General features: G+C 39.7%; 1 protein-coding gene and 1 long non-coding RNA gene across 2 annotated transcripts; one reads left to right on the top strand and one right to left on the bottom strand.

Moving 5' to 3' along the window:
- Positions 1 to 9,322: 9,322 nt before the first annotated feature.
- Positions 9,323 to 18,074, top strand: LOC113023327 (perforin-1-like). Its single transcript, XM_026169346.2, has 9 exons — positions 9,323 to 10,652; positions 10,739 to 10,818; positions 11,156 to 11,201; positions 11,556 to 11,680; positions 12,644 to 12,782; positions 12,880 to 12,960; positions 16,059 to 16,555; positions 16,654 to 16,747; positions 17,367 to 18,074. The coding sequence occupies exons 1-9, from the start codon at positions 10,383 to 10,385 to the stop codon at positions 17,577 to 17,579; spliced, it is 1,545 nt and encodes a 514-aa protein (XP_026025131.2). The 5' UTR covers positions 9,323 to 10,382; the 3' UTR covers positions 17,580 to 18,074.
- Positions 18,075 to 23,253: 5,179 nt separating this feature from the next.
- Positions 23,254 to 26,601, bottom strand: LOC113024480 (uncharacterized). Its single transcript, XR_013909550.1, has 4 exons — positions 26,469 to 26,601; positions 24,114 to 24,190; positions 23,957 to 24,018; positions 23,254 to 23,679 (listed from the first exon to the last, which is right to left on the bottom strand). It is a non-coding gene; the product is annotated as an uncharacterized LOC113024480 (long non-coding RNA).
- Positions 26,602 to 27,632: the final 1,031 nt, after the last annotated feature.

Here is a 27,632-nt window from a genome sequence, read left to right as displayed (position 1 = left end):
GTTGAGGTCTGGAGACTGGCTAGGCCACTCCAGGACTTTCAAATGCTTCTTACGGAGCCACTCCTTTGTTGCCCGGGCGGTGTGTTTTGGATCATTGTCATGTTGGAAGACCCAGCCTCGTTTCATCTTCAAAGTTCTCACTGATGGAAGGAGGTTTTGGCTCAAAATCTCACCATACATGGCCCATTCATTCTGTCCTTAACACGGATCAGTCGTCCTGTCCCCTTGGCAGAAAAACAGCCCCATAGCATGATGTTTCCACCCCCATGCTTCACAGTAGGTATGGTGTTCTTGGGATGCAACTCAGTATTCTTCTTCCTCCAAACACGACGAGTTGAGTTTATACCAAAAAGTTCTACTTTGGTTTCATCTGACCACATGACATTCTCCCAATCCTCTGCTGTATCATCCATGTGCTCTCTGGCAAACTTCAGACGGGCCTGGACATGCACTGGCTTCAGCAGCGGAACACGTCTGGCACTGCGGGATTTGATTCCCTGCCGTTGTAGTGTGTTACTGATGGTGACCTTTGTTACTTTGGTCCCAGCTCTCTGCAGGTCATTCACCAGGTCCCCCCGTGTGGTTCTGGGATCTTTGCTCACCGTTCTCATGATCATTTTGACCCCACGGGATGAGATCTTGCGTGGAGCCCCAGATCGAGGGAGATTATCAGTGGTCTTGTATGTCTTCCATTTTCTGATGATTGCTCCCACAGTTGATTTTTTCACACCAAGCTGCTTGCCTATTGTAGATTCACTCTTCCCAGTCTGGTGCAGGTCTACAATACTTTTCCTGGTGTCCTTCGAAAGCTCTTTGGTCTTGGCCATGGCAGAGTTTGGAGTCTGACTGTTTGAGGCTGTGGACAGGTGTCTTTTATACAGATGATGAGTTCAAACAGGTGCCATTCATACAGGTAACGAGTGGGGGACAGAAAAGCTTCTTACAGAAGACGTTACAGGTCTGTGAGAGCCAGAGATTTTCCTTGTTTGAGGTGACCAAATACTTATTTTCCACCCTAATTTACGAATAAATTCTTTACAAATCTTACCATGTGAATTCATGGATTTTTTTTTCACATTCTGTCTCTCACAGTTGAAGTGTACCTCTGGTGCAAATTACTGACCTCTGTCATCATTTTAGGTGGGGGAACTTGCACAATCGGTGGCTGACTAAATACTTTTTTGCCCCACTGTAGATGTGTGTTTTTTCCCTGTGGTCTGCAGGTTCGGGGCTGGAGAGCTGAGTGATGGATCAACAACAGACATAACAAAAGTTAATCCACTAGTTAGCTGCACAGAGGAACCACAAAGCATAAAAACTTAGCACACTCAGCACACTGCAGCTACAAGCATGGTGGGCAATATAGTTATAAGACTCTTTTAGATTTACACTGCATGATAGCAGCAACCTAAACTGTTAGTACTTCCATTGCTGTACAGCAAACAATAACTGTTTATAATTAATTCGACAAACTTTATTTTTCAAATTGTGAACAAATATGGTTTAAAGCAGCTGTCACTGCCACAGTGTAACTCTCAGTACGCATTAACCTGAAGTTGCCATCAAACTGACCAATCACATTAGGACTCCGTCCTTTATTGGGCTCTGCCTCCAGACCAATGACTGCTCCAGACAGTCAAAAGTGAGTTGATTCTGCAAGCAGGATTTCTCTCCGAGTGCAGAGAGCTACCTGTGAGAACATGAAACAGCAGCAATGCATGCGATAGCTTCTTTGTGCTTGGGGCTGCTGAGTTCTAACCGCAAGGAAATGTGTAGGAATAATGTAAATCCTCCACCTACATCCAGAGGACGCCCTTGTAGGAAGCAAAATGCAGATTTAAGACACTTTCAGTGGTTTCGTGTTTCAGATCTGAAATGTGTGCTTTAATTCTATCTTTTATATCTTTTATATACAGTCTGATACAACAAACCATTTCAGCCTCTAAGCCTCTGTATGTAATGGTTTTCAATGGCCTGATCAGTTAGAAAAAAATACTATCTTTGGACCTCATTTTAAATTTTAGGCCTATGCTAGTTAAAAGTAGTAAAGAAGATTACATGTTGTAATGCATGCTTAAATATGTAAAGGGAACAGTTATAATTTGTTATTTTCAAGGGAGAAAACAGCTTGTGAAAGAGGTCAAGCCTGTTTAATTTGAATTTATATTCAATATTTACTGCAGAACCATCAGTACATGTACATAAAACACACACGCACACACACACACACACACACACACACACACACACACACACACACACACACACACACACACACACACACACACACACACACATAGTTTGAGTAGAAAATACTATGACACCTAACATTAGAGACAACATTAAAAAAAAAGCATTATATTCTACTGATGGACACTTGAAACTAGTATTTGAGACCATAAACACATCAACAACAGTAAGTTTCCTTACTTACTGTTGTCACTATTTCAAGTGGTCATTTTCTGATAAATTTCCATACAGTCAGAATTCATATTCAATCCAGAGCATCCTTCTTATTGCACGAGGCTGTAACCATCGAAAACCTTGAATCTGTCCATTACCATCCATGTTGGGAAGCCTAACAGTGACACCTTGTGGACAGAAGGTTAATCAACATCATATGGCTGGTTGCTCTTTTAGCTACAGCAGCACAGAGGCCGGTTAAGCTTGAAATTCACGCAGTCGAATTGCATTATTTAGTTATAAGTACACACACACACACCTATGTTTTCAGTAAATGTTTTCAAGCAGTACCATGGAGAAATTATTTTTCATTGTCCCCTTACTGAGACAAGTATACTTTTTACCTGTTTTCTTCTCTGAAGGTCCAGATTATAGTAGCCACGGAGAACCTGCTTAGGTTTGGTTGCATACGTTGCCCTGCCTCCCTTATAGTCATACCATGCACCAGAACATGATCTATGACAGTTGAATTTGCATTTTACCAGGCTTATATACTGTTTACTAATTGAGTTCACTGATTGGACACGTGTTTTCAATTTTGAGTGGTAGTGTGTAAATGATGAAAACAGTGTGTTAGTTGTGTTAAACTTCTGTAGCCTGTGTGCACCATTCTGGGTACAAGTGCACCACACTGCTAAATGTGTTTTGTGTTTGAGAATGTGTTTAGAGTTTTGTGTCCTAACCAGATGAATAGTGTTTAAAATTTTAACAACTGTGGGATTGATTTGATGAACGAGTTTTGGTAGTTTACAGTTTAGTTTTTACAATGGGATTTAGTGTTTTATCAATTCAGAAAAACTGTAGATTGATGCAATTCCTTAGCAGGTTTGTAGTGAAGGAATTCCATGCTAGCGATATAGCCTTAAATCTTTATTCACGATCTAAGTGTTTCCTGTTCTTGATCACAGAAACCACACCACCCCATCACATCCTTCTACACTATGCCATACCTCCTTGTACCATCAATCTGAATGTAAATAAACCACACCTCTTACAATCTTCTCCCTGGATGTCAGCCTCTCCTTCTGACCGAGGATAACTATTTTAGCACAGCCCAGCATTGAATTGACAAACACCAATCTGTACAGTCAGAGTAAAACAAAATTTCAGTGCTACAAGATAAAGTTCAGGGAAAGTTTTTTCATGGTTCAGAGGCTGCTCAGCAGAGGATGATTCAAAGATGAAATGAACTGTTATAGTTTCTAACTTTGCTAGATAGTGTGTGGAACAAACCTCCTGACAAAAACTGCCAGAAATCTTAAAAGTCAACCAAACACACACAAAGTGTCAGGGCTGTAAGCAAAAAACAAATCAGACTGTGCCCCCCAAAAAGCTATTAACCCGTGTGGTTATTACAGTAAACACTGCATTCTTTTCTCTGTATGTTTTACTTTATAAACTGATTTATTGTGAGAAACAAAATAAATGTTAGACTCAAGGTGTGAAAGAGAACTGTGAAAGCTTTTGTACTGCAACGGTTTTAAAAGAGTACTTGAACTGTTCATTGACTGAGACGACTCTCAGTGCCCCCTGACTGAAGTCTCTCCTCATGCATGGGAAATAAAGGTGTTGTTTTTTTTAATGGCTCATCGTGTCTGGAGGCTTTGTTAGTGAACTTCCACAACAGTTCAGTGACATCACGAACAGGATGGTCCAGTGTTCTCACTGAAGGACGGCTCTGGGACGGCTGATCACCCCGAGATAGCTAAACGCTTCGGTCCTGCCGGCTGGTTAAAGCAAAGAAAAAGGCGGAGTTGCAGGGCCGTGTTTCAGAGACCACCAAGATCATCTTGACAAATCGAGGGGAAACTCCTGCAGAACAGTGAGCTGTATCTACCCTATATACAAGTCACGAGAGTTTTGTGCCTGGCCGAGGGGGAAGCAGCTGCTGACTCCAGAGTTCGAGTCTCCGAAGGGAAAATCCTGGGGTTCAAGTCCCCAGGCCTGTGTTTGGTTCTGGTCCATCACAGGGGACAGTGGTTTGAGTCCACTGTTGATAATTATTTCTGCATACCACAGTGCGTGAAGTGATGGTTTTTTATTACTTTTCTGCTGGGAAGGGAAGAAGCCCATTGGAGGGGACGCTCTGAATGTAAATATGGGATCTAGATCCAGTAAGGCGGCAGACATTCCACCGGGCGGCCAGGGACAAAACTTAATACTTGACAGCATGGTTTAGAAATGTGGGTTTGGGTGTATGAAATATGTTGTGGCAAAAAGAAAACGGGTTTCCTGAAAAAGAATCGCTGTGTCAGGGCTCTGTGTGCGGGCAGGCAGAGATGAGGATCCAAATGCAGGACTCGAACACAGAATTGAAACTCAAAAACCTCAGCTTTATTGCTGGCAGGAAAACAAACATGAAGTGATGATGGAACACTGAGACCAAGGACACACAGGCATAATCTGATGGTACGACGCGACACCGAGCATGGGAAAACACAGGGCTTATATACACAGGGTAGTAACGGGGGAATCGGCAACAGGAGGGAGACACAGCTGGGAGAGATCAGGGCTAACGAGACAGGGGGAACAAAGCTGCACACACTAACATCAGACAGGAACAAGAACCCTCAAAGTAAAACAGGAAACAAAACACACTTTACTAAGACACAGACTAGACAGAGACAGACTTGACACTGACCAAAGGCTACTAAATGATAATCATAATCACAACAGTATCAGATCATAAATCATAATATAGAAAAACACCAAGATAACTGAAACACCAAGTACCAGAGAAACATAAAGGAAAATCCATGATGCAAAAGTACCAAAACATAATGAACTCAAAATACTGGGTCCAACGGACCCAGAACCGTGACACGCTGAGTTTTAACCAGTTAAAGAAAGTAGAGGAACAGTTGCGGGAAGAGGAAGAAAAGCTGTTAAAGAAAGGGAAAGTTAAGACGGTAGATTTGTGTAGGGTAAGCAAGGAGAAAGAATGTTTGAAAATGTGGATGATAGAAGCAGAAAGGAGGGAAACGAAAGCAGCTTTGAAAGAATTGCCTAGAGAAGTGCATGTTAATGAAAGAGAGAAAGGAAGGGAGGCTGACGCGGTGTCCACCTCAGCGCCTCTTCCGTATAACACGGAGAACAAATCATTTCCCTGTTCACGCACAGTTTGTGCATCCCCTTGTGCTCCTGTACAGGCTGCTTTGCAGAGCTTGAAAGCTGATGCCGACCTGGACTCCTTTCCCCTTAGATCCAGGGGCGGATCTAGAAGGGTGGCATGGGGTGGCAAGTGCCACCCTAAAATGCTCCCTTGCCACCCCAAGTGCCACCCCAGTTTTGCATATGACAGTGTTGTTTATTAAAATAAGGTAGCATTAACAGTTTGAGCGTAGTTACAGTCAACAGTGAATATAAATGCTAAAACTGAATATATTGCATAGTGTTCCCCCCTGCACCAGTAACAAATGGTTCAGCCCATAGCAGGACCGGCTTTTTTCTTGTTTTCAGTAACAAGCGATGCTTATGATTGTGCCAAAGCACATTTTGAACAACACCATGGGAATTTCGGATTTTACACAGGTGGTTGGATGTTAACCCTCCGTGGTCCACGGACACGCTCCACCTCCAAATCACATGACTGATGTAAGCTGACATAGCAACAAGCTGCAACCACACTGAGTCTCTATTTCAGCCCACATTGAAAGTTCAGACTTCAATGTTTTTAAATTTTAATTACAGGCCAGTAAATCCAGAGTTATGATAATAGATATAAGTCATACTTCTTTCTAAACACTGTCGTCACGTTTTTGTGTGTGTGTGTTTTAAGCATTTTCTAAGGACAGCGTGAAAACAGTAAAGAAAGGGAAAAAGCCACCGCTTTCCTGTTGGTGGAAAATGTACCATGTCGACCAATTTTTTAAAAAAAGTCAACACGTGGGATTTGATTGTTTAGGAAGAGGGAAAAGTTTTGGGAGTGACGGTAATGGCAGACAGACAGAGCAAGCGAGTGAGAGAGAGAGAGAGAGAGTTTTTAGATGTGGGAGATTTGTGACGTTTAGTGTGGAGTGTATACTTAGTGTGTTGTGTTGTCTTGTGTAGTTGTTCTGTTGTGTAGTCGTTTTGATTTGTGTGTCAGTGAGGGCACTAATTAATGTCACAAAGGCACATTTGTGGATGTGACATCACAATAGTCAAGCTTTTATACTCTCTATGGTAGCAAGCTTTGTAGCAGCTCTCAATTAAAGTCACTTACTGACAATCACAGTTCAAGTAAAAACATAACAAGTCTAAATTAATCCAAAATGAAGAAAAGGAGACCATGAGCTGCTCCAATAACCCAACCAATTAGTGGTGATATTGTTATAAAATCTGGTCTGAAGCCCAGAATAGATTTGTGAGACATGTCTGGAATAAATCATGCAAAGTAAAGAAAGGTAAAGTGAGTTAGCATAGTAAAGGCATTAGTAATAAGTTAATATTTAGCAGGTATCAGATTAGATTATCATGCTAAAATGTACTTTTAGCACACACAGCTGGATTGGATTTAACGAAGACACTCATTTCCATTGTTTATACTCACTTTATTAGGTACACTTTGCTAATAATAGCCTGGATCCCAGAACTACCTTAATCATTCATGGCATAGATTTGCCCATAAGAACCCATGCCCCTGTACACATTGAGGAAAGGTTCTGTTGAAGTTTCAAAATTGACTCTCCCAGTTTTCCTGACAGTAAAAATGGGTCTTGGCTCTTATTGGTTAAACAGGGTGCTGGAAATGTTCCTCAGAGGTTTTTGGTTCATACTGACATGACAGCATCACAAAGTTGCAGCACATCAATGATGTGAATCTCCTGTTCCACCACATCCCATCAGGCTCTAGTGGATTGAGATCTGGTGACTGTGGAGACCATTTGAGTAAAGCTAAATCATTATCATGTGCAAGAAACCAGCTTGAGATGAATTGAATTTTGTGAGACAACACATTATTGTGGAGGCAGCCTTCATAAGATGGGTACACTGGGATCAAAAACAGATAGACATGGGCGGCAACGATACTCAGGTATTCAGTAGTACTCATTTGGCATAGCGGGTTAGCTTGCAGTAGTGCATGACTGGTGTGCTCATCCGCAAGTTCAGCATGTTGTTTGCTCAGAGATGCTCTTCTGTGTACCTGTCAGGGGTTGTGGTGTGTGGAGGCGAGGAAGAGATGACCCAAACGCTGGACTCACGGTGCAGAATGACGAGGATTTATTGGAGCGGGTGAATGAACAAAGCAGGAACGGCAAGACTAACTGACTGACTGAATGGCTGGCTGGCTGAATAACTGAATACAGACGGGAACGACAATAATGGCAACATCAACATCAATGACACGGCACTGGACTGGTGGAACTGGGGAACATAAATACACGGGCGGAATGATGAGTGATTAGAGACAGGTGAGTGAACAGCTGAACATAATGAACTAATGATAAATGGGAAGAGAACTAGAACATAATGCACAGAGTAAGGCTAACACAATAAAACAGGAAGTAGAACATGCAGAGAATGAACAATGAACACAAACTGAAAATACCGGGTCAACGGCCCAGGAACCCTGACAGCATCCTGGTTTTAATGAGTGGTTATGCGAGTTATTGTCACCTTCCTATCAGCTCAAAGCTGTCTCATCAGCAGATTCAGCAGATTCAGAATGCTTTATTAAACTCTGAGGAAATTATGTGGTTACAGTTGCTCCAAGACAATAAGAACAGTAACAGACTGAATTAAATTAAATAATACAATATATTACAAAGTTCACAAAATTGGGAAATAGCTCTACTATATACAAATAGCTCAATTATAAATATTCAGAATATTACAGAGATGAAATTTAATTCTGTAAAAACTGTTAAAAAAAATCTTGGCCATACTGTACCTTAAAATAGAGGATTATCCATGGTATGAATCCATTGAGCAGCTGAAAGGGGGGAAGATACTTTAATAACATGCATGCTTAATGATCTTTGTGTTTACCTCTACAGGCAAGGTATACTACTTCAAACACAACACTAAGTCTCTTTTGAGAGTCTCTTTGTGAGACTTTGTCTGTGTGCAATGTTTTTACAGTTTGAAAATGAATAGCCCGACTACTTAAAGGTCTGGATATTAATTGAAATTGTAAGCCTAGGTAGTGATGGAACATGTTTTATAGTGAATAACATAACAAGTTTACAAATGAAAAATACAAATGTGCAAAAGGAAGTTGATTTATAGGTAATGTATTCATTTCACTGCTGAAAACAACTAGTAAAAGATTTCAGGTATGTTTACACACAAAGCTGCTTCAGGTAATGCCAAACACGTGAGTGACACTAGGAGCAATTAAAGTCCAAGGGCACCTGTGGGTGTAAGAAAAACAACTGAAGAAAGGAGTGAAACAGGGAAAACAATCAGAGCAGCGATAACAAACGTGACACATTTACCCAGAATGAAGACAGACTTTATATCTAGTGACTACAGAGCCAGCAGTACAACACTGATAACGCCTCTGTTACCTAAACATTTATTATTAAATTTGGCATCCATTCATCCATTCTCTTCTGCTTATCTTTATCACGGTCGCAGGGCTGAGGGATGGAGCGTATCCAAGGTGCCATATGGGTACAGTTGGGGCACAGGTCGCCAGTCTGTTTATTATTTAATTATATTGTTAATTGTGTTAGTTATTTAAAAAAACATTTTAATAAATAGATTTGGCAATGAAGATAAAAATATACATGGTCCAAATCATTTTTGATATTTGAACCAAATGTGCATGTGTGGCATCTCTGTTGTTGGAATTTTGTGGTTTGGGGGCTGACAGCCCGCTTTCTCTTACACATATACAGTTACATCTATTGTTAAGAGGGCACATAATCTCAAACAGCTTCTCAGCATTGACAAGGAAGTTATTCCAAGGACACTTCCTTAATCCAGGGTCCAAAAAGCCATTGTTGGTTTGTTTAACGATCCTTATCTTTGTTGATTTGTAGCACGTGTACCCATCTTATTCTTTAAAAGCTGTGCTTCTCTGTCTGTTTTTGAACAAGTCTTGTTGGCTCATTGTCCTGCTTTTGTCTGAATTGCATCACTGACAGAGGAACAGCAACTTCAACAGTATTTGGAAAAGGTAGAAACATTTTTTAATGGTACACAAAGTTATTGTTAACTTTATTTTAATAAGACAGACAGAGATACAGTGTTTAAAGAAAGCCTCTCCTTTTATTTGTTTATGTATGTGTGCTTGCATTTCAATTTAGTGATTTTTTTTCTTATCTTCTTTTAAGTCAAGATCATTTTACATGTGAGTCAAGTCAATATGAAAAATGTTGACTTGAGTCAACTAACAATACTTTATTGATTACAGCTTCTCACACAAGATACTACAGTATATGATATTGAAACCATATTACAAGCACAGCATTTTAATAAAAAGGAAAATTACATTTTTGATCAGTGATGATTAAAACAAATTTCAGAAATCTCTGCCATGGAAAAACTGCGAAAGAGGTATCCAGATTTTTTTTTTTTTTTAAAGCACACTATCTTAATGAATGTTTTTAAATACAGGTAAGGAATCACAGAGAGTTGGTTCTGTTCATCCAGTCACAGAATTTTAAGTGGGAAAAACATTTCCTCACCCATCGAGCCTCAGCTGACTGCAGGTTTACTCAAGCTTATAATATTATGCAAATCACTAATACGCACACTGTTGTGTCCTGTACTGTTTATAAGGTTGGGGAACCCTGCAGTCAGGTGAGGCTGCATGTTTGCAAAAATTTGGTGTTCTTTACTTTACTGAGAACTTTAATGACGATCACTTATCTCTCTCTCTCTCTCTCTCTCTCTCTCTCTCTCTCTCTCTCTCTCTCTCGCTCTCTCTCGCTCTCTCTCTCTCTCTCTCTCTCTCTCTCTCCAAAATATCAGTCTTTTTCACTGCAGCTATGCTGTCTTATTTAACCCCACCTCCTCTCTACCTGAGCCTCCTTCTCTTTCTGTCCTGCAACTCCGCTGTTCTTTCCTGTCAGACTGGAAACTACAGCCAGTGTAAGGCTGCTCCTTTTATACCAGGTCACAACCTGGTGGGGGAGGGATTTGATGTGGTCACTCTGCGACGAAAGGGAGCCTACGTGATTGATGTGAATACCTACCTCACACCAAGTGAAACATGTACTCTCTGCTCCAACCCGCTTCAAGGCAACATGCTGCAGAAAGTAAATAAAGATGCAACAACAAAGAGCCATTTGAACAGTAGCACACACTTTATGTGTACATGTTCATGATCTGTCTTCATTTTCAGCTGCCAGTCTCTGCAGTGGACTGGCGTGCATTCAGCCGATGCAGTGCCGATATTTACAGCAGCATCCACACCTCTGTTAGGTATAGCCTTATTATTATGTTATATTATTATGATTGCTTCACAGTTAGTGTCTTACTGAGAGAAGGTTAAATGTTGTGTGACAGTTGAGTCGCTATCTAAAAATCTATATCTGATTAGTTCAGTCTCTGGCAGTGATGAAATTCAAGGATTTTTACTGCTAGACACCTTTTCTGATGTATAAATTATCTTTATTCTCTTCATCATATTATTCAGAGCTAATCTAATTACAAAAACAGGTCCTCATCTGTAAATACTAACTGTTTAAAATAATGGAAATCATTTTTGAAATCAAACTGAAATTTATCTGTGATTCTTTACTGTGAATTGTATTCACAGCTCTCTGGTTGACACCTACACCTCCCAGGACAGTGCTGACTGGAAGGTAGGGCACATTTCACAACAGTTATTTACATAAAATTAACATATTTTGGTATTATCAAATATAATGATAAACATGTCAATATAGATAGATTTTTTTTTTTTAAAGTATATGGTCTTAAGTCTTATTAGGAAGTTTTAACCTCATATTTTAAATACTTTTTCAGATTTTTGAAAAATGGTCCCACCACCAACATGTGTTTTGCACTTTGAAACTGAGGCCATGTTTGAACATAAATCGAGATCTGTAATTTGGGACAGATAGATCAAATAATGTCTCATTATTGGCTGGCAAAAAAAAAAATCAATCAGTTGAACACACTAATTTATTTATTCTTTTTCTTATCTTTCATAACAGACTGGCCTAGATTTAGGGATATTTGTGGGAGGAAAGCAATCTGCTGTGTATAACTTTGCATCAAAAAGGGCCGCAGAGGACCGCCACATCTTCAGCACACACAGGGTCACCTGCAACCATTACAGGTAGGCTGTGAACAACTCAGAATAGTCATATAAATTTGGGTTATGTTGCTGGTTACAGAGATCATACAAATCCACTATTCTTAAAATCAAAAATTCTAAAATTCACAGATCTGGTTCATTTTCTCACAGCACAAATTATATATAAAGCAATAAATAACCTGCTTCCTGACAATATTCTAAAAATGTTTTCTAAAAGGGAACGGGGATACAATTTGAGGGGGGAATTAAATTTAAAACATCCTCGTATCCGTACAACATTAAAAAGTTTTTGCATCTCTGTGTGTGGAGTGAAGCTGTGGAACAGACTAAGTAAAGATATGAAGCAATGTCCAAGCATGGCGCAGTTTAAAAAGCGGTTTAAGGATATGGTTTTTACAGGGTACAGGGAAAAGGTAGAGATTTGATAGGGTGTTCTTGTCGAATATTTTCATGTGTGTGCGCATGCACGGGTTTGTTGGTATGGGTATGTATATAAATATATATAAATATATATATATATATATATATATATATATATATATATATATATATATAATTGTAGGCTGTGTATCCTTGAGGTGTTAATGGGGTTATTGAAAATGTGTATATGTGTGTATGTGTGTATATACGTATGTATGGATAGATAGAAACATATATGTGTATATATTTAAAAAAAAAAAATTACACATAACATATAATGTAATTGCAAGGAGGTATTTCTGTAGTCTATTGATACTAGATAGTGGAAAAGGGGTGGGATTAAATAAGCTTATGCTTCTTCCTGCTCCTTTTTGAACATGGACGTTATTTGGAGTTGTGGTTGCTCGTTTTCCTTTTGTTTGCTTTGTTCATTTGTCTCTTTTAATTCTATTTTTTTATACTTTTTCAACATGTTCAAAATAAAGATTCAATCAATCAATCAATCAATCTTTGTTTGAAAAGCTTCTGTTGAGATCATTTACTAATCTGTCTCTTTGTGTCCAGTTACCGAGTATCAAACAGTCCGTCTCTCAGCTCTGAGTTCAGTAAGGATTTAACCAAGCTACCACATTTCTACAACAGCTCCACCAGAGCTCAGTACAGTGAGCTTATACACACCTACGGCACACACTACATCCGCCAGGTTAAAGCACATGCTGTGAATTTTCTTATTATTCCTTATTATTATTATATTTCTTCAAAAAAATGATTTATAACACCGACTTTGCACCACATTGCAGATTCACCTTGGTGGTCGAATGAGGCGAGTCACAGCTGCACGAACCTGTCTGTCCTCACTGAATGGACTGTCCTCAAATGAGGTACTTTATAACACTTATTAAAAGCATAGCATTACTGAGGCACTTCAAATAATTTTATCTCAAAAATAGCGACTGAAAATGTAAGAGTAAGACTAATTGTTCTGGGCTTGGCTGCCCCACTCGCTCGCGGATGCGAGGGCGAGACCCATGGGAAGGGAGGACTGGGGTGGTAACCTGGGAACTGAGGACATCCTAAAGAACCAGACAGGGTGTGGGATCCCTGCCACAGTTGAAAGGCTTACATGAAAGGGGGCCGCCCAATTTTCTCCGCCGGCTAGATTCTGTGCGAAGGGGGCAGCGCCTCTAGGCTGTGCGTGTGTATGTGAAAGTGCGAGAGGTTGCATCTCGATTGAAATTGAGTAGTTAAATTCACCACAGGTGACAGCCTGTATGGGAGTGGGCCCAAGTTCTTTTGCTGGCTCGATTCTGAGCTGAGATTGTCAACTGTTACAGTTGACAGTCTGCCTGACAGTGGGGCTAAGTTCTTTCGCCGGTTAGACTCCGAGCTGAGTTCGTTGGCCCGCTGTAGTGCCTCTAGACTGCCTGGGTTAATTTTGGGCTTAGTAAATTAGACTTAAAGTTGAATTTTGCATCTAAAACCGTGTGTGTGGGTTTTGCATAGCGAGACACGTGCTCTGTATAGTATGTTGGCTCATGTGCCTGCAGTTACCAGACTACATATTTCTATACATACAGGGCAGTACCTCTGTCATGAAAGGCCAAAGTTAACCCTGTTAAAGTTGTGCCATACTGAACAATAATGCCAATGATTTTTTGTTGTTGTTTTTGCTTTGTTTTACATAAACTTCTATAGTCCAATATTATCTTAGTTATTAGAAACTTCAGTTTTTCTTTAGTCCAGACTCTTACTGATCCTGTAATTAAGTATTCGATCAATAAAGCTATGATTAATATCTTAGTGACATAATTTGTAGCCTACATATTTCGTCACCATAATTTTCTGTCCATCCATCCTTCCGTTCTCTTCCACTTATCCTTATAAGAGTCACAGCTATCATAGGGTCATAGGTTGTCAGCCTAACGCAGGGCTAATTAACCCAATTTTTGAGACATAACATTACATAATGCTGCCAAAATTTAGATTAATGCTCAAATGGTTGACTTTACACAAGACAATAGAAAACAGAGAAGTAAGTAGAACAGTCTTTAGAGTTAAAATTGACATACATGTGGCACACATCTTGATGAACTGGATTTTTTTTTAAATCTGAGTCTGGATGTAAACACCTATTTTCTCTCATCTTTCAAAATTGGTTTGACAGTCCTTCATACACTCTATCATCTTCATTTATAATGTCATCATCTTCTCTCTCCACAAGACTGCTTGTGTGCTTTGTTAAGAGAAGAGCATATGCATGATTTAAGTTGGTTTTAATACAACAGCTTTGACATGTTTATGAAACTGACGTGATCAGACAGCCCCGCAAAATCTTCACAAACTGTGTTTGTGTTTTTGTGTGTGTGTGTGTGTGTGTGTGTGTGTGTGTGTGTGTGTGTGTGTGTGTGTGTGTGTGTGTGTGTGTGTAAATACAAAATGCAGTTTTTAAATGATGATCTTATTGATTAAGGGAGCAAAGTTATCCAAACCTATCTAGTCCTGTGTGAAAATTGTGATTGTCTCCTCTTGTTAAATCATGCGTTACTGTGATAAACCACACTATTTGAAAAGCTGAGTTCAGGTTAACTAAACACACTCAGGCATGATTACTGGCAGACCTGTTGAATCAAGAAATCACGTAAATAGAACCTGTCTGACAAAGTGAAGCAAGGTAAAAAGCATCTCAACAAGCCAGACATCATGCCACAATCTAAATAAGTACTTGAGAAACACAAAAGTCACTGCCATCTATCAGTCAAGAAAGAGTTACAAAGCTATTTCTAAGGCTTTGGGACTTCAGTGAACCACAATAAGCGCAATCATACATCAACTGAAAACCTGGAACAGTGGTGAGGCTTCCCAGGAGTGACCGGCCGACCAAAAATACTCCAAGACCACATTGACAATTCATCCAGGAGGTCACAAAAGACCCCAGAACAACATTAACTGTAGGCTTCGTATGTCTCAGTTAAGGTCAGTGTTCATGATTCAACAATAAGAAAGAGACTGGGCAAAAATGGCATCCATGGGAAAGTTCAAGGAGAAAACCACATCTGAACAAACAGAACATAAAAGCTCGTCTCACATTTGCCAAAAAACATCTTCATGATCCCCAATACTCTGTGACTAATGAGGCAAAAGCTGAACTTTTTGGAAGGCTTGAGTCCTGTTACATCTGATATAAAACTAACACAGCATTTCATGAAAAGAACATCACACCAGCAGTAAAACATTGTGGTGGTTTTGTGATAGTATGGGACTATGTTGCTGCCTTAGGCCCTGGAAGACTTGCTGTGGTATTTGGAACCATGAATTCTGCCGTCTACCAAAACATGCTGAAGGAGACAGTCCGGTCATCTGTTTGTGACTTCAATCTGAAGCGGACTTCTGCAGCAGGACAATGATCCAAAATACTCCAGCAAGTCCACCTCTGAATGGCTTAAAACAAAAACAAACTGAAGACTGGAGTGGCCCAGTCAAAGTCCTGACCTGAATCTGATTGAAATGATGTGGGATGAATTTAAAAAAATTTCAAAAACCCTGAATGGCTGAGTTTGTGGCTGAAATACAACAATTCTGAGTGGGCCAAAATTAATCCACAGCGCTGTAAAAGAATCATTGGCAGTTATCGCAAACCCTTGATTGCAGTTTTTGCTGCTAGGGATGGCCCAACCAGTCATTAGGTTTAGGGGAAAATCACTTTCTCATACAGGTTCATGCAAGTTCTTTCCCCTTAATAATAAAAACCTTCATTTAGAAAGTGTATTTTGTGTTTATTTTGTTATCTCTATCTAATATTTAAATTTCTGTCATGATCTGAAATATTTAAGTGTGACAAACATGCAAAAAACAAAAAAAAGGAAATCAGGAAGGGACAAACAATTTTTCACACCACTGTATATATTTATAGTACAGCTAGAAATGCAGAGAAAATGCCCTTGATAGACACTGACATTTTGTTTCCCTTCCTGTCCTGCAGGTCCACTCCTGTTTATCACTGGGTTTCTCTGTCGGCTTGGGAAAATTGAAATTATCCAGTAACAGACAGTCTTGCAACAAGGTCCTACAAAACCAGGGTCTCTCGTTTATGTACAGCACTGGACTCCACCAACACTACACAGAGGTGGTAGGAGGCAATGGTTGGTTGGGAGAGTTTGCACTCACCCAGAATGACTCCCTCGGCTTTCTAACTTGGCTGAGCACCCTGAAAGATCACCCAGATGTTGTTTCCTACTCCCTTCGGCCAATCTATAGCCTGATGACAAATGGCACACAAAAGGCAGGGATGAAAGCTGCCATAGAGGAGTACTTGGAAGATAACGCTGTGAGAAAGTCACCCAATGAGCCAAACTGTGGGTGGCACATTCCTAATCTGGCTTCCAACTGCTGTCCTCTGCAAGCCTGGAGGGGGACGCTAAGGGTTACCATTGTGCGAGCCTGGAATTTGAAAGGAGATCCAGTTGGAAAAACTGAGGGGTGAATAGACTCTTGTCTATTAAGATCTGGCTGGTGTGGTATATCAAGCAGACTTAATAATTCTTCTGCTGCTCTTCTTTCTTTTCTTCTGATCACAGCTATGCTAAAATGTGGTTTGGTTCCTTCTATCGGAAGACTCGTTGGATTCGGTCAAACAATCCCTGGTGGAACGCGAATTATGATTTAGGCAAGGTCAGTAAACCCTCATTATAGATCATGATAAATCGTTTGGCCCCACAGTCAGCAGAGTTGATTTACTTTTCAAACCTGAAGCCTATCAACAGTTTACTACGGGGTTTTTTCTTGTTCTTGTTTGTTTTTTTGACACAATATATCACACAAAGCCATAGTTTAGCTAATACCTAAAAAAAATGCAAAAGCATTACCTCATCATAAATCCAAATAATCAGACTCTAGTACTAAACTGCTAAACTTCTGTTTTTAAGTTGAGCTTTAGAACCGTTGTAATGACAAATACCATGTATGTTAGTTGACTTGGAAGAAGTAATGTTAGCTAGGTAGTGGTTTAGCAAACATATACATAAACATATATGCATATTCATATTCAAAGAGCCATTCTTTAAATTGATTCCAATAATCAATCTCCCTCGAATCCACCGCTGTGTCTTTCACACAGTTAATGACTCCTATGGCCCAGTTTTAAATGCTGCTCTTATTAAGCATGTACAAATGGTTTATGGATTTGTCCTATTTTATTGTTCTCGTTTGTGTTTATTTTTCACTAGTGCTAAAATTAACATTGGTAGGATAAAACTATATTAAATCTTGCTTGATTAATTTTCTCATGAAGGTGGACACACACTTGGGTTTGAAGGTTGAAGTTTGGGACAAGGATGTATGGCATGATGACCGTCTGGGATCATGTTTCAAGTATCTTCAGCAGGGGACACACACATTTACCTGTCCAGCTAAAAGAGGTGGTTTTGAGGTCCGGTACACTCTGGCATGTGACCCTCATCTGGCTGGAGATCGGTGTAATCGTTACAAACCATCTGCAAAATAAGAAATATATTTTGTATGTTATCTTCATAATAGTTCTGTTGCTCTAATGAACTGTAAAGATTAATGTGATACTTGTCAGTTTATGCATTTATTTTTCTACTACTAAGACATAACAATATTCCACTTGTTCTTTTATATTTGTTAGAGTTTAGTCACCCTTTTTTTATTCATATGAATTTGGTTTACTATATCCTAATATTGCTTAATTTAAAAAAATTAAAAAATCTTTTTTCTTTTGGTTTCAACAGATTAAAATGATAAATATAGACTTATAAATCCAAACCCATTACATCAGCTGGTTTGTATTCCTACTAATTTGTGAGTCTAGTTTCAGTAATGTAAAAATGTATGTGAAACCTCTAAAGGACTGTAATTCACATAAGACCTCTAATTAATTCATTAATTAAATGGATTAGTGTGTTCAAATGTTTAACTGTGTGTATTATATGCAATAAATGTAATAAAAATACAAAATAAATAATGCAATTCATTTTTTCAGATCATCATGTCTTACTGGGATGTGACAGGGCCAGAAAGTCAACAATTGTAACTATTTATGACTTACAGACAGTATTTACCGCACTATAATGCACACGTAAAATTCTTTAATTTTCCTTGTTCCTTGTTCCTTACATCCGGTGTGCCTTACATATGAATTGTGGTTGTGCTTACCAATTTTATGTGTTACACGGCTCTCAAAAATCTGTCAAAAAAAGTTTTAGAATAACTTTGGTAAGCTTCGAAGCGGCACCGTTCGATGGATTGTCGAAGCATTACGGCTAATATAGTCAGTAGCCTTGCGGAGTAATCAGGGTCAAAGTCCATCAGCTTCAGGTCCCAAAGTCAAACAAACACTGCTACATCACTGAGAGTTAAAAACTGTCCAAATTCTTTCATCTTTAATAAAATGATCAGCGTTGCTGCTTTACCAGGTGTAACTATTAAGTTTAACATCCAGGCATCCATGAAAACAGAATTTATTAAATTTAACGGAGTTAGAAGTTAACAGGAAGTTAGCTCGCTAGTTTCCACCTACACATGATATGCCATGTTCTGACTGAGAGATTTCTGAAAAAATTAAAACGTACAGCTCTGCTATCACTTCCAACATAAACGAAGACAGAAAACGAAACAGCAGTGACTTTTGTAGGGCTACTGAAGTTGGACGAGCTGGTATATAATGATGTGCTACGTGATCACTAGTGACACAGCTATGTTAGCATAACATAAGCTGGAGCATGAACGCTAACTTATTTCCACTTTATAAAAGTTAACGCCAGGGTTCCCAATGGTTAGAGACAAATGCAATCGCATGGCAGGATGCTGTAAACGCACCAAACTTCCGTCAGAAGAACAACTGAGACAATCCATCCACAATACGAGGTTAGTCATTAATATACTGCAAAAACATGGGAATAGAGCAGCTGCCAGACAATTCAACAGTAATGAATCAACGGTACGGAAGTGGAGGAAGCAGGAAGAATGAGTTGAGTAAACTTTGACTTATCTGACTCTTTTGTTTCACTCACTTAATGCGCCTTATAATCCGATGCACATTATGGTCTGAAAAATAGGGGAGTTCCTTGATCATTAATATGCAAATTGTCAGTGGTTGATCAACAATCCATGGTTGTCCTTCTCTCCTGGAACGGCTGGAGCTTTCTATAGGCGCCTTCCCAGCTTTGACAAATGTCCAGCTGGGATAACCACATTTACTCCGGGCCTTCTTGATGTGATATTCTTCTGCTTCCCTGGCCACTGTGTCTGTGGGAATGGCGTTCGCTCTCTGTTGTAGCGTCCTGATGACACCCAGTTTATGCTCCAGTGGATGATGAGAGTCAAACCTTAAATACTCATCCATATGTGTAGGTTTACGGTACAATGAGTTTTGATCAGTGGTCATTGATCAATGGTCATGAAAATTTGCATATTCAAGGAACTGACCTCCCAGCCAATTGTTCCTTTAGTGGTGCTAGTTTCAGTCATTATACAAATGTACTGTTTATAAAATTGGGGAAACCTGCAGTCAGCTGAGACTGAAGAAGTTGGATGAGTGACGAAACGTTTCTCCCTCTGACAACGCTAGGCCCAGATGAACAGAATCGAACTTTGGGGATTTACTTACCTGGATGATTGAGCATGCATCAAGAAATTGAAAATGCATTTAATTCCTATTGGAATATTTTGGGGAATTAAACAAAATAATTTCTCTACAGCTCACTGGTTGAAGCATACACCAACCAGAACAGCATCGACTGGAAGGTAGGAAACATGTTGAGTGAAACATGCAAATCATATTATTATCACTGCAAACTGTTGATGTAGTCCTGTAACCATTTCTAGCTCCATGTTTAAAAGAGTATCCCATGACTGAACATTGTAAGGACAATATTTAAAAGAACAAAAAGAAGCGAAATTACCAGGCAACTACAGTAGAGCCCTACAAACATCATACATACATGTTTTCACCCTCAACTTTATTGAGGAAGATCAACCCCATGCTTGCTTTAATACACAATTCAAAATAAGAAACAATCACCTGCAATAACATGCACACACCATGCACTGTAATACACAGGAACAGAAGATTGTGAGAAATGTGTCTCTGTAGAGGCTATAAAAATAATCAGGAAACAAAGGTGGTGGCCGGGCCTTAGTCCATGGGGCCCGGCCGGGGACAGCCCGAATAGGAGACATGGGCCCATCCTCCCGCAGGCTCACCACCCACAGGAGGCGCCATAGGGGTCAGGTGCATTGTGTGCCGGGCGGCAACCATACACACTATGAGGCAGTCCTGTTTGAAATTTCCACCAAATCTACTTTTGTGTTTGTAGTGCTGTGTTTCCTCAGTGGATGCAGATGGTCAAAGTCTGTGATTTCAAATATGTATAGTGTCATTTCTCTACATAACACAGAAATATGAATTTACAAATCAAACAATTATTCAGAAACAAAATGTGCAAAACCCAAAATAAACTAATCTTCAGTTTAGAGCAAAGGAATCATCTATTAATGTTGTGGAGTTGTTAAACACACACAAACTGCTCTAAGATGAATAACTCAGTGTGGAGATCAGGGAAATATTTTACTGCTACTATTCATAACCATCATCATTACCATTACATTAATTATCATTTCATCAAAGCATTTATTCAATAGATTACACATGTTCTTAGTTAAGATTATTACACCTATCACAGAGAGCTTCAGTCTGGTAAAAGGTTAGAAGCATCAACGGGCGGGGTGAGGCTGAGTGCGTTGGAGGTCGAGACACACACACACACAAACAGTAGTTAGACTCATATTTAGGTAAGAGTTCAAATAATAGTTTGCAAAAGCTTGTGACTGCAAAATTGTGTCTGCCTAAGGGACAGTTTGTTCCAGGAGATAAGCGAGAGTTAGAAGATTAATAGGAAGCACCTGGCCTCGAGATGGAGAAGATGTCCTTTTAAATGTGTCCAAAGTCGTCAACAGAACATTTGTGGTTTTGAAACTTATGCATGTGTTGTATCTGCTTGACGCATGAGGGGGCGTCATAAACGTAAACCCTGATGGTATAAAACAACTGCTTGTGTATCATTGGGCGGAGATCGATGCTGTCTGTGGGCAGTGTTCATCTCTCCACGCGCGTGTTCATTAAAATCATTGTCTGACCGAAGCTCTTCTGGACCATTATTGTTTTGTGCTCACCCTCAATATTTGAACTCGTAACAAACAGCAATAACGGCAAAACATGTAATGGACGTGCTGGTCCACTAGACAACATCATGTTGATGTAATGCTTTGGGTCTCTTATCCAAAGTAAAGAGGCTGAAATAAGGTGTCCATGAGTATCAGTTTTCAACATTCAGTATTAAGAGCCAAAGACTGTACGGTTGGGCCAGTCGTCAAGTCCTGGAGCAAAGTGAGCCTGCAAATCAGTAAGATGCAAATCAGTTTATACCTTTCATTTAATGTTTGAATTTGTTTATTCTGAGTTTTATTGTTCAGTTAGTTTCCACAGTTCATATATCATGTGTAATTTTTCATTAGTTTCAGTGTTTGTTTGTATTTTATTCTATTATTGATGGTTGTGTTGACAGATTTATCCAAATTTAAAGCTATAGATGTGAACTTTTGGTTCCTTTATTATTACCTGTATAATTAGTTTCAGTGTTTGTGAAGTGGGGAAGGAGGACCCAAATGCAGGACTCGTGCGATGAACAGTGTTCTTTATTTACAGTGGAGTAAATAAGACAACACAATAATCCCTTGAGCTCCCTCGACTCCTGTGTCATGTCTTCACCCAAAACTCTGTGCTCTCTGCTCCCATGGCTGCTGTCCACCTGTGCTCCACTCTCCTCCTCCTGGGAAAAAAAACAACAGAGGCAGCCGTCAGGACACCCTGCCGCCTAATCAACAAAAAACAGTCCCAGTCTAAATAATCTAAAAGACCAGCTCCAGTGATGGCAACACACAGTTCTAGTGACCAACCCAGTGGGCGGCACTCGAGACAAAGCAGTTCAGGTGGCCTGCATACATTTAGTATCAGGCTTTACAAAAAAAAGTATCAACTATGTTAGGATCCATGTTCATCATGTGTGATGTGTGTTTACATTTGAAGGTGTTTGTGGATTTGTCACCTCTCTTCAAGGTGTGGTTTGTGTTTGATGCTGAAACAGATAAAGACTGCTGATTGGCTGAAGTAGGGTTCAATAAAAATTGTTTGGTTGTTGGTTTGGGCACTGCTCAGGTCCACATTAAATAAACTGCTGCTCGTGTGTTTGTAGGTTCTCAGTCATCCAGGTCATGGTTGTCTAAGGAGCCTGGAAAGAAAGCGACTTTACTTCTTTAAGGTTCTGGATGATGTTTAACTTCTGATCCAAGAAGCTTCTTCAGTTGATGTGCTTCCTTTGCTCATTTTCCACCTCTGCACAGTTTCATTTGATGACAATGCAGTGCAGTTCTCCCAAACATACAACAGAGGGCGCTATGCACATTCACTGAAGTGCAGAAAAATACAAGTGGAGGAGGAAACAAACAGAAGCATCAAGAGAGAAAACTGAAGTGTTCAAAGCGAGTTACTTTAGTCTCTTATTGTAATATTAATCGACATCTAAACATCACGTTGATGCTTCATGTTTGAGTTCCGTGTCCTTTTACTGCTCAGTTGGAAAATATTGATGCAATTTAAAAGACGAGGAGAAGAGTAATTTCTCTGTACTACTTCAAAAGTAATTTGAAAGCACTGCATTGAATTCAGTGTTTAGAGTTCGGACAAAACAATGGACGGTTTCAAGAAATGTATTTTATCAACAAAACTTATTTTGATGGTTACTGTATTTATTTTAATGCCCTCAGTGCAGTGATTGAAAAAAATTTGATCTGACACCAATGAGCCAACAGCCTCCACGTAAACATTTCCACCCCCAACAATCAACTCAGATTTATGAAGTCTATCATGTTCAGGCCCTGCAGCTGATTGGTGGCATGTCTGATCAGAAAGCCTTTCTGCATCTTCACAGTGTGAGTCTGAGAGTTTCTGAACAACAGGATGAGCTGCTACACACCTGACACCACATTCAAACACACACAAGCTGCAAATCTGACACAATATTTTAGACCAAAGAAAAAGGTTCACAATTTGCAGTTAACATGAAGATATTCTAGAGTAGAAACAACACACAGCACACAAGTTTCATGTAGAGATGATTGTTTATTCTGGATGTTATTTTCATTCAGTTATTTTCCATTATTTTGAGCAATTTTCTGATTTATCCAGTTCATGTTAGAACAAACATTCACAGTAACAGCTGGTCCAGTACAGACACGTTCAAAACCAGAACTGATTACACCATAAATCATGTTGTTGTAAATCACTCCACCACCAGAATCACCCTGAGAGAAGAGAAATGTAGTTTGTGCTCCCCAAAATATCTAAAACAAACACAGATGATATACAGTAATATTAGCAGTCAACCAACCCCACGTGCATCTACTTGATGTTCTTCCAGACACAGCCTGTTGTTATATGGCACATATGCAGTACACTGAGAGTATCTGGTAGGCTCACAGTCAGCAACACACGTCTGCACACTGAAGATTAGGTGGTTCATCAGGGACTAGAGAAAAAGGAAAAGAACAAAAGTTATTCATAATCTTTCAAAAGCTAAAATTTTGAGTAGAATGATGTTTCGTCTTTTTTTATGTTTCCAAATGATTTTTAAACAAGGAACTTGGCGCACAGTATATCTACTCCAAAATTTACAAAAAGAAAAAAAAAACTTGTTCTTCATTCAGTATTAAACAAAAACATAAATGTAAGTATAAAACAGTCACAGAAACCGAAATCAGATTCTAGCATTAACTGTGAAATAATCAAACAAAATATGGTCTTACGTGTGTGGCCGGTGGCATTTACTCTATAACCACCAAGTCCTGCAACCTGAACGACGTCTCCTCTAGAAACAGACAAAAAACAAAACAATCATAAATTAATTTCACATCCATCCATGTGACATGAACACAAAATAAATCAATAAATCATATGATGTACTCTGCAGGCTGGGTATTTCCAGGTGGCTGAAGTGTTTCCAGGCTCCTTAGACAACCATGAGCTGGATGACTGAGAACCTACAAACACACACGAGCAGCAGTTTATTTAATGTAGCGGTGAGCACTGCCCAAACCAAAAACCAAAAATATATATTGTACCCTACTTCAGCCAATCAGCAGTCTTCATCTGTTTCAGCATCAAACACACAACCACAATTTGGAGAGAGGTGAGAGATCCACACACCTTCATGAGAGGAGCCACTAATGTAAACTAACACCACACATGATAATCATGGATCCTAACATAGTTGATACTTTTTATGTGAAGTCTGGCACTAAACCTCTGTGTTCCTGTCATACTGCATGTACTATATATACATGTAGCATATACAAAGCACAATAATTAAGCTGTTAATAATTAACAATGTCTTCTGTAAGTATTTCATTTTAAAATACACATCCATTCATGCATTAATGTTTAATGTGTGAAACATTTAAAAAGTTAGTTAAATAATAAATAATAATAATGATAAAAACCCTCTGTAAAGGACTTTTGGATTTGATGCTTTATGTCTGGATCTTGCGCTTTTGCACCATCTGGTGATGAACAGTGGAATGTAGAGTTGGTTGCATTTTTGGGTCTCCACCCAACCCCTTTTTTGCTAGCACACATCGTTAGCTCCACACATGGAAAAAGTAATGTTCAAAATTAAATAAGTGCAAGAAATCAGAATCAGAATCAGAATACTTTATTGATCCCTGGGGGAAATTATTTTTTGTTACAGTGCTCCATTATAAACCAACATTAAGACAAGACAGACAATACACTAACTAAGAATAGTACAATATATACATATATATACATACATACATACATAAGTCACTCATAAATAAATAGCTGAAAAAAAAACATGTGTAGTTGTAGCAGCAAACAGTGTGTTAAGTGGATGCGTTGTACAGGGAGATGGCCACAGGCAGGAAAGATTTCCTGTGTCGTTCAGTGGTGCTTTTCGGTAATCTCAGTCTCTCACTGAACGAGCTCCTGTGACTGACCAGCATGTCATGGAGTGGGTGGGAGGTGTTATCCAACATTGTCTTTATCTTGGACAGCATCCGCCTTTCCGACACCACCTTGAGGGAGTCCAGCTCCATCCCCACAACATTGCTGGCCTTACGGATCAGTTTATTAAGTCTGTTGGCACCTGCGACCCTCAGCCTGCTCCCCCAGCATGCAACAGCATAGAGGATCGCACTGGCCACAACAGACTCATAGAAAATCCTCAGCATTTTCCGGCATATGTTGAAGGACCTCAGTCGCCTCAAAAAATAGAGACGACTCTGGCCCTTCCTGTAAAGTGCTGTGGTGTTTTTAGCCCAGTCCAGTTTATTGTCAATGTGTACTCCAAGGTATTTATAGTCCTCCACAATGTCAACACTGACCCCCTGGATTGAAACAGGGGTCAAGTGTTTCCTGGTCTTCCTGAAGTCCACGATCAGTTCCTTGGTCTTTGCCACGTTGAGCTGCAGATGATTCTGCTCACACCACGTGACAAAGGAGTCGACCACAGCCCGGTACTCTGTCTCATCATCCCTGCTGATGCATCCAACCACCGCAGAGTCATCAGAAAACTTCTGAAGATGGCAGGTCTCTGTGCAGTGGCTGAAGTCTGTGGTGTAGAGGGTGAAGAGGAAGGGGGAGAGGACAGTCCCCTGTGGTGCCCCTGTGTTGCTGATCACCTTGTCAGACACACACTGTGGGAGACGTACATATTGTGGTCTTCCTGTCAGGTAATCAACAATCCAGGACACCAGAGAAGCATCCACCTGCATCGCTGCTAACTTATCACCCAGGAGGGTGATAGAAAAAGATAATAAGGCCACAAAGGACTATTTAGCCCCTCCTGGAGGTCAGCTTACTTTGTTTGTGTTCTTTAAATGTTTTATTTTCTGTGATTGATTACGTTGTGATTGATTTACACAAAGTAGAAGAATCCATTTTGATGTGATGTTTTTAAAAAAATCGTTTTCTTCTTTGAGCAGTTCTCCCGGGTCATCGAGACCAGAATAAACCCCGTTTTATAACTCTACATGGTGCCTACGTCAACCTTTGAAGGCGCTACACCCTCAAAAGAATCAGCTGTACAGCACATTTGCTGCTGTTGTTACCAGACACAAATATAAATGTGCCAAATTTTAGATCACAGGAAATATTTCTTAGAGCAGATTTTAAATCAGTAACTTTGCAAATTTAGAGGAAATGTTTTTGGACAACAAACATGTCACATTTTAAACAGGGTTTGAATAATCAGCGCTGACATACAGGCATTTATGCGCTGGGTATAACAGACATGCTTACCATGTGAAAGGACCGCGGATGTCTTGGAGCAGAGAAACATGCTGTATTGTTGTTTTTCTTTATTGCATAAGCAGCGCCCGACTGTCAGAAACGCTCTGTGCGGGTAGCAAAGTCGGCTCCAACGCACCTGCAGGTATCCATTTGAAAGAAAGGTGTCGCTGCGGCTAGGCTCTCGGGACAGTCAGGCTTTTATTTATATTTGCGGCATTCTGGTGCGTTAAAACTAGCAGCCTGTGTCCCGCTTGGATCACCATTCCGAACATTCAGATATTTAAATAAAATGATGAATCGGCGAGTGATGAGGAGCCACGTAGATCCTAAAATGAGGTTTGATTAAATTAAACTCTTATGAACAGTGATGACGCGTTCCAAACAAACGATGCTTTCTACATGGCCAAATTGTGTGCTAACTACCTCACAGCGCTGTGTCCGGGGTCCGGAAAAAAAAAAATTAAAACGATATACCTTGCGAAAGTTGTGAAGTGCTGAGGAAAATACTGTGTGTCTGATGGGGTGTTTTTATATAGGTGGACTTGGTTTCAGTTGACCTCTGACATGGAGAGATGAAAAGAGCAGTTTGTAAAGAAAAAAGGTGAAAAACTATGGAACTACAGTTGGGATGTGTGTGCTGGGATGCTCTTGATAAGTATGCAGCTTTTATTGTTTTATGACTTGTTTTGCTGACTGTTGGGGCCCTACCTGTAACCCCCTCTGTCTCATCAAGTCTTACTGTTGCAGTGCGTTTGTGTGGCTACTAGACAATTATAGGTTGCATTAAAGGAACATTGGGGGGTCGATACAGTGCTATTGTGGCTAGTTAAGAATATGTGGTTTTTAGAAGTATCACAAGAAAAGTTTATTTCTAAAGGGATACATGTTGTTTGTGGTACTCTGTTTTAAAAACTACTAGCCTCTGTGTCTTTCAGAGCACAAAAGAAAAGTGAAATGCTCCTAAACTAGTTAAAAAAGTGCCTTTATATTACTACTGAGGTTGAGGCAGTAACAAAGTTCTTTAAATCATCAGGCAAAAAAATCCAGAAACCTTGGGTTAGCCGTGGCTATCCGGGTCATCTGAATAGCCTCCTTCTCCTCCTCCTGCACAGGAAATAATCCAAAGTCCGTTACATTCCAAAGAGTCACTGAAATAAATGTCTGCTGGGTAAA

This window comes from Astatotilapia calliptera, chromosome 6 (genome assembly GCF_964374335.1).
Source record: "Astatotilapia calliptera chromosome 6, fAstCal68.1, whole genome shotgun sequence".
NCBI classification, from domain to species: Eukaryota; Metazoa; Chordata; class Actinopteri; order Cichliformes; family Cichlidae; genus Astatotilapia; species Astatotilapia calliptera.
The sequence above is the reverse complement of the archived record's forward strand: the minus strand, read 5'-3'. Positions and strand labels throughout refer to the sequence as shown.

What these genes read in the sequence shown, in the direction of transcription:
- LOC113023327 (XM_026169346.2), top strand. Translation starts at nt 10,383, where the DNA reads ATGCTGTCTTATTTAACCCCACCTCCTCTCTACCTGAGCCTCCTTCTC. An exon ending in GTCACCTGCAACCATTACAG is followed by an intron (nt 11,681 to 12,643) that starts GTAGGCTGTGAA and finishes CTTTGTGTCCAG; the next exon opens with TTACCGAGTATCAAACAGTC. An exon ending in GCACACACTACATCCGCCAG is followed by an intron (nt 12,783 to 12,879) that starts GTTAAAGCACAT and finishes ACCACATTGCAG; the next exon opens with ATTCACCTTGGTGGTCGAAT.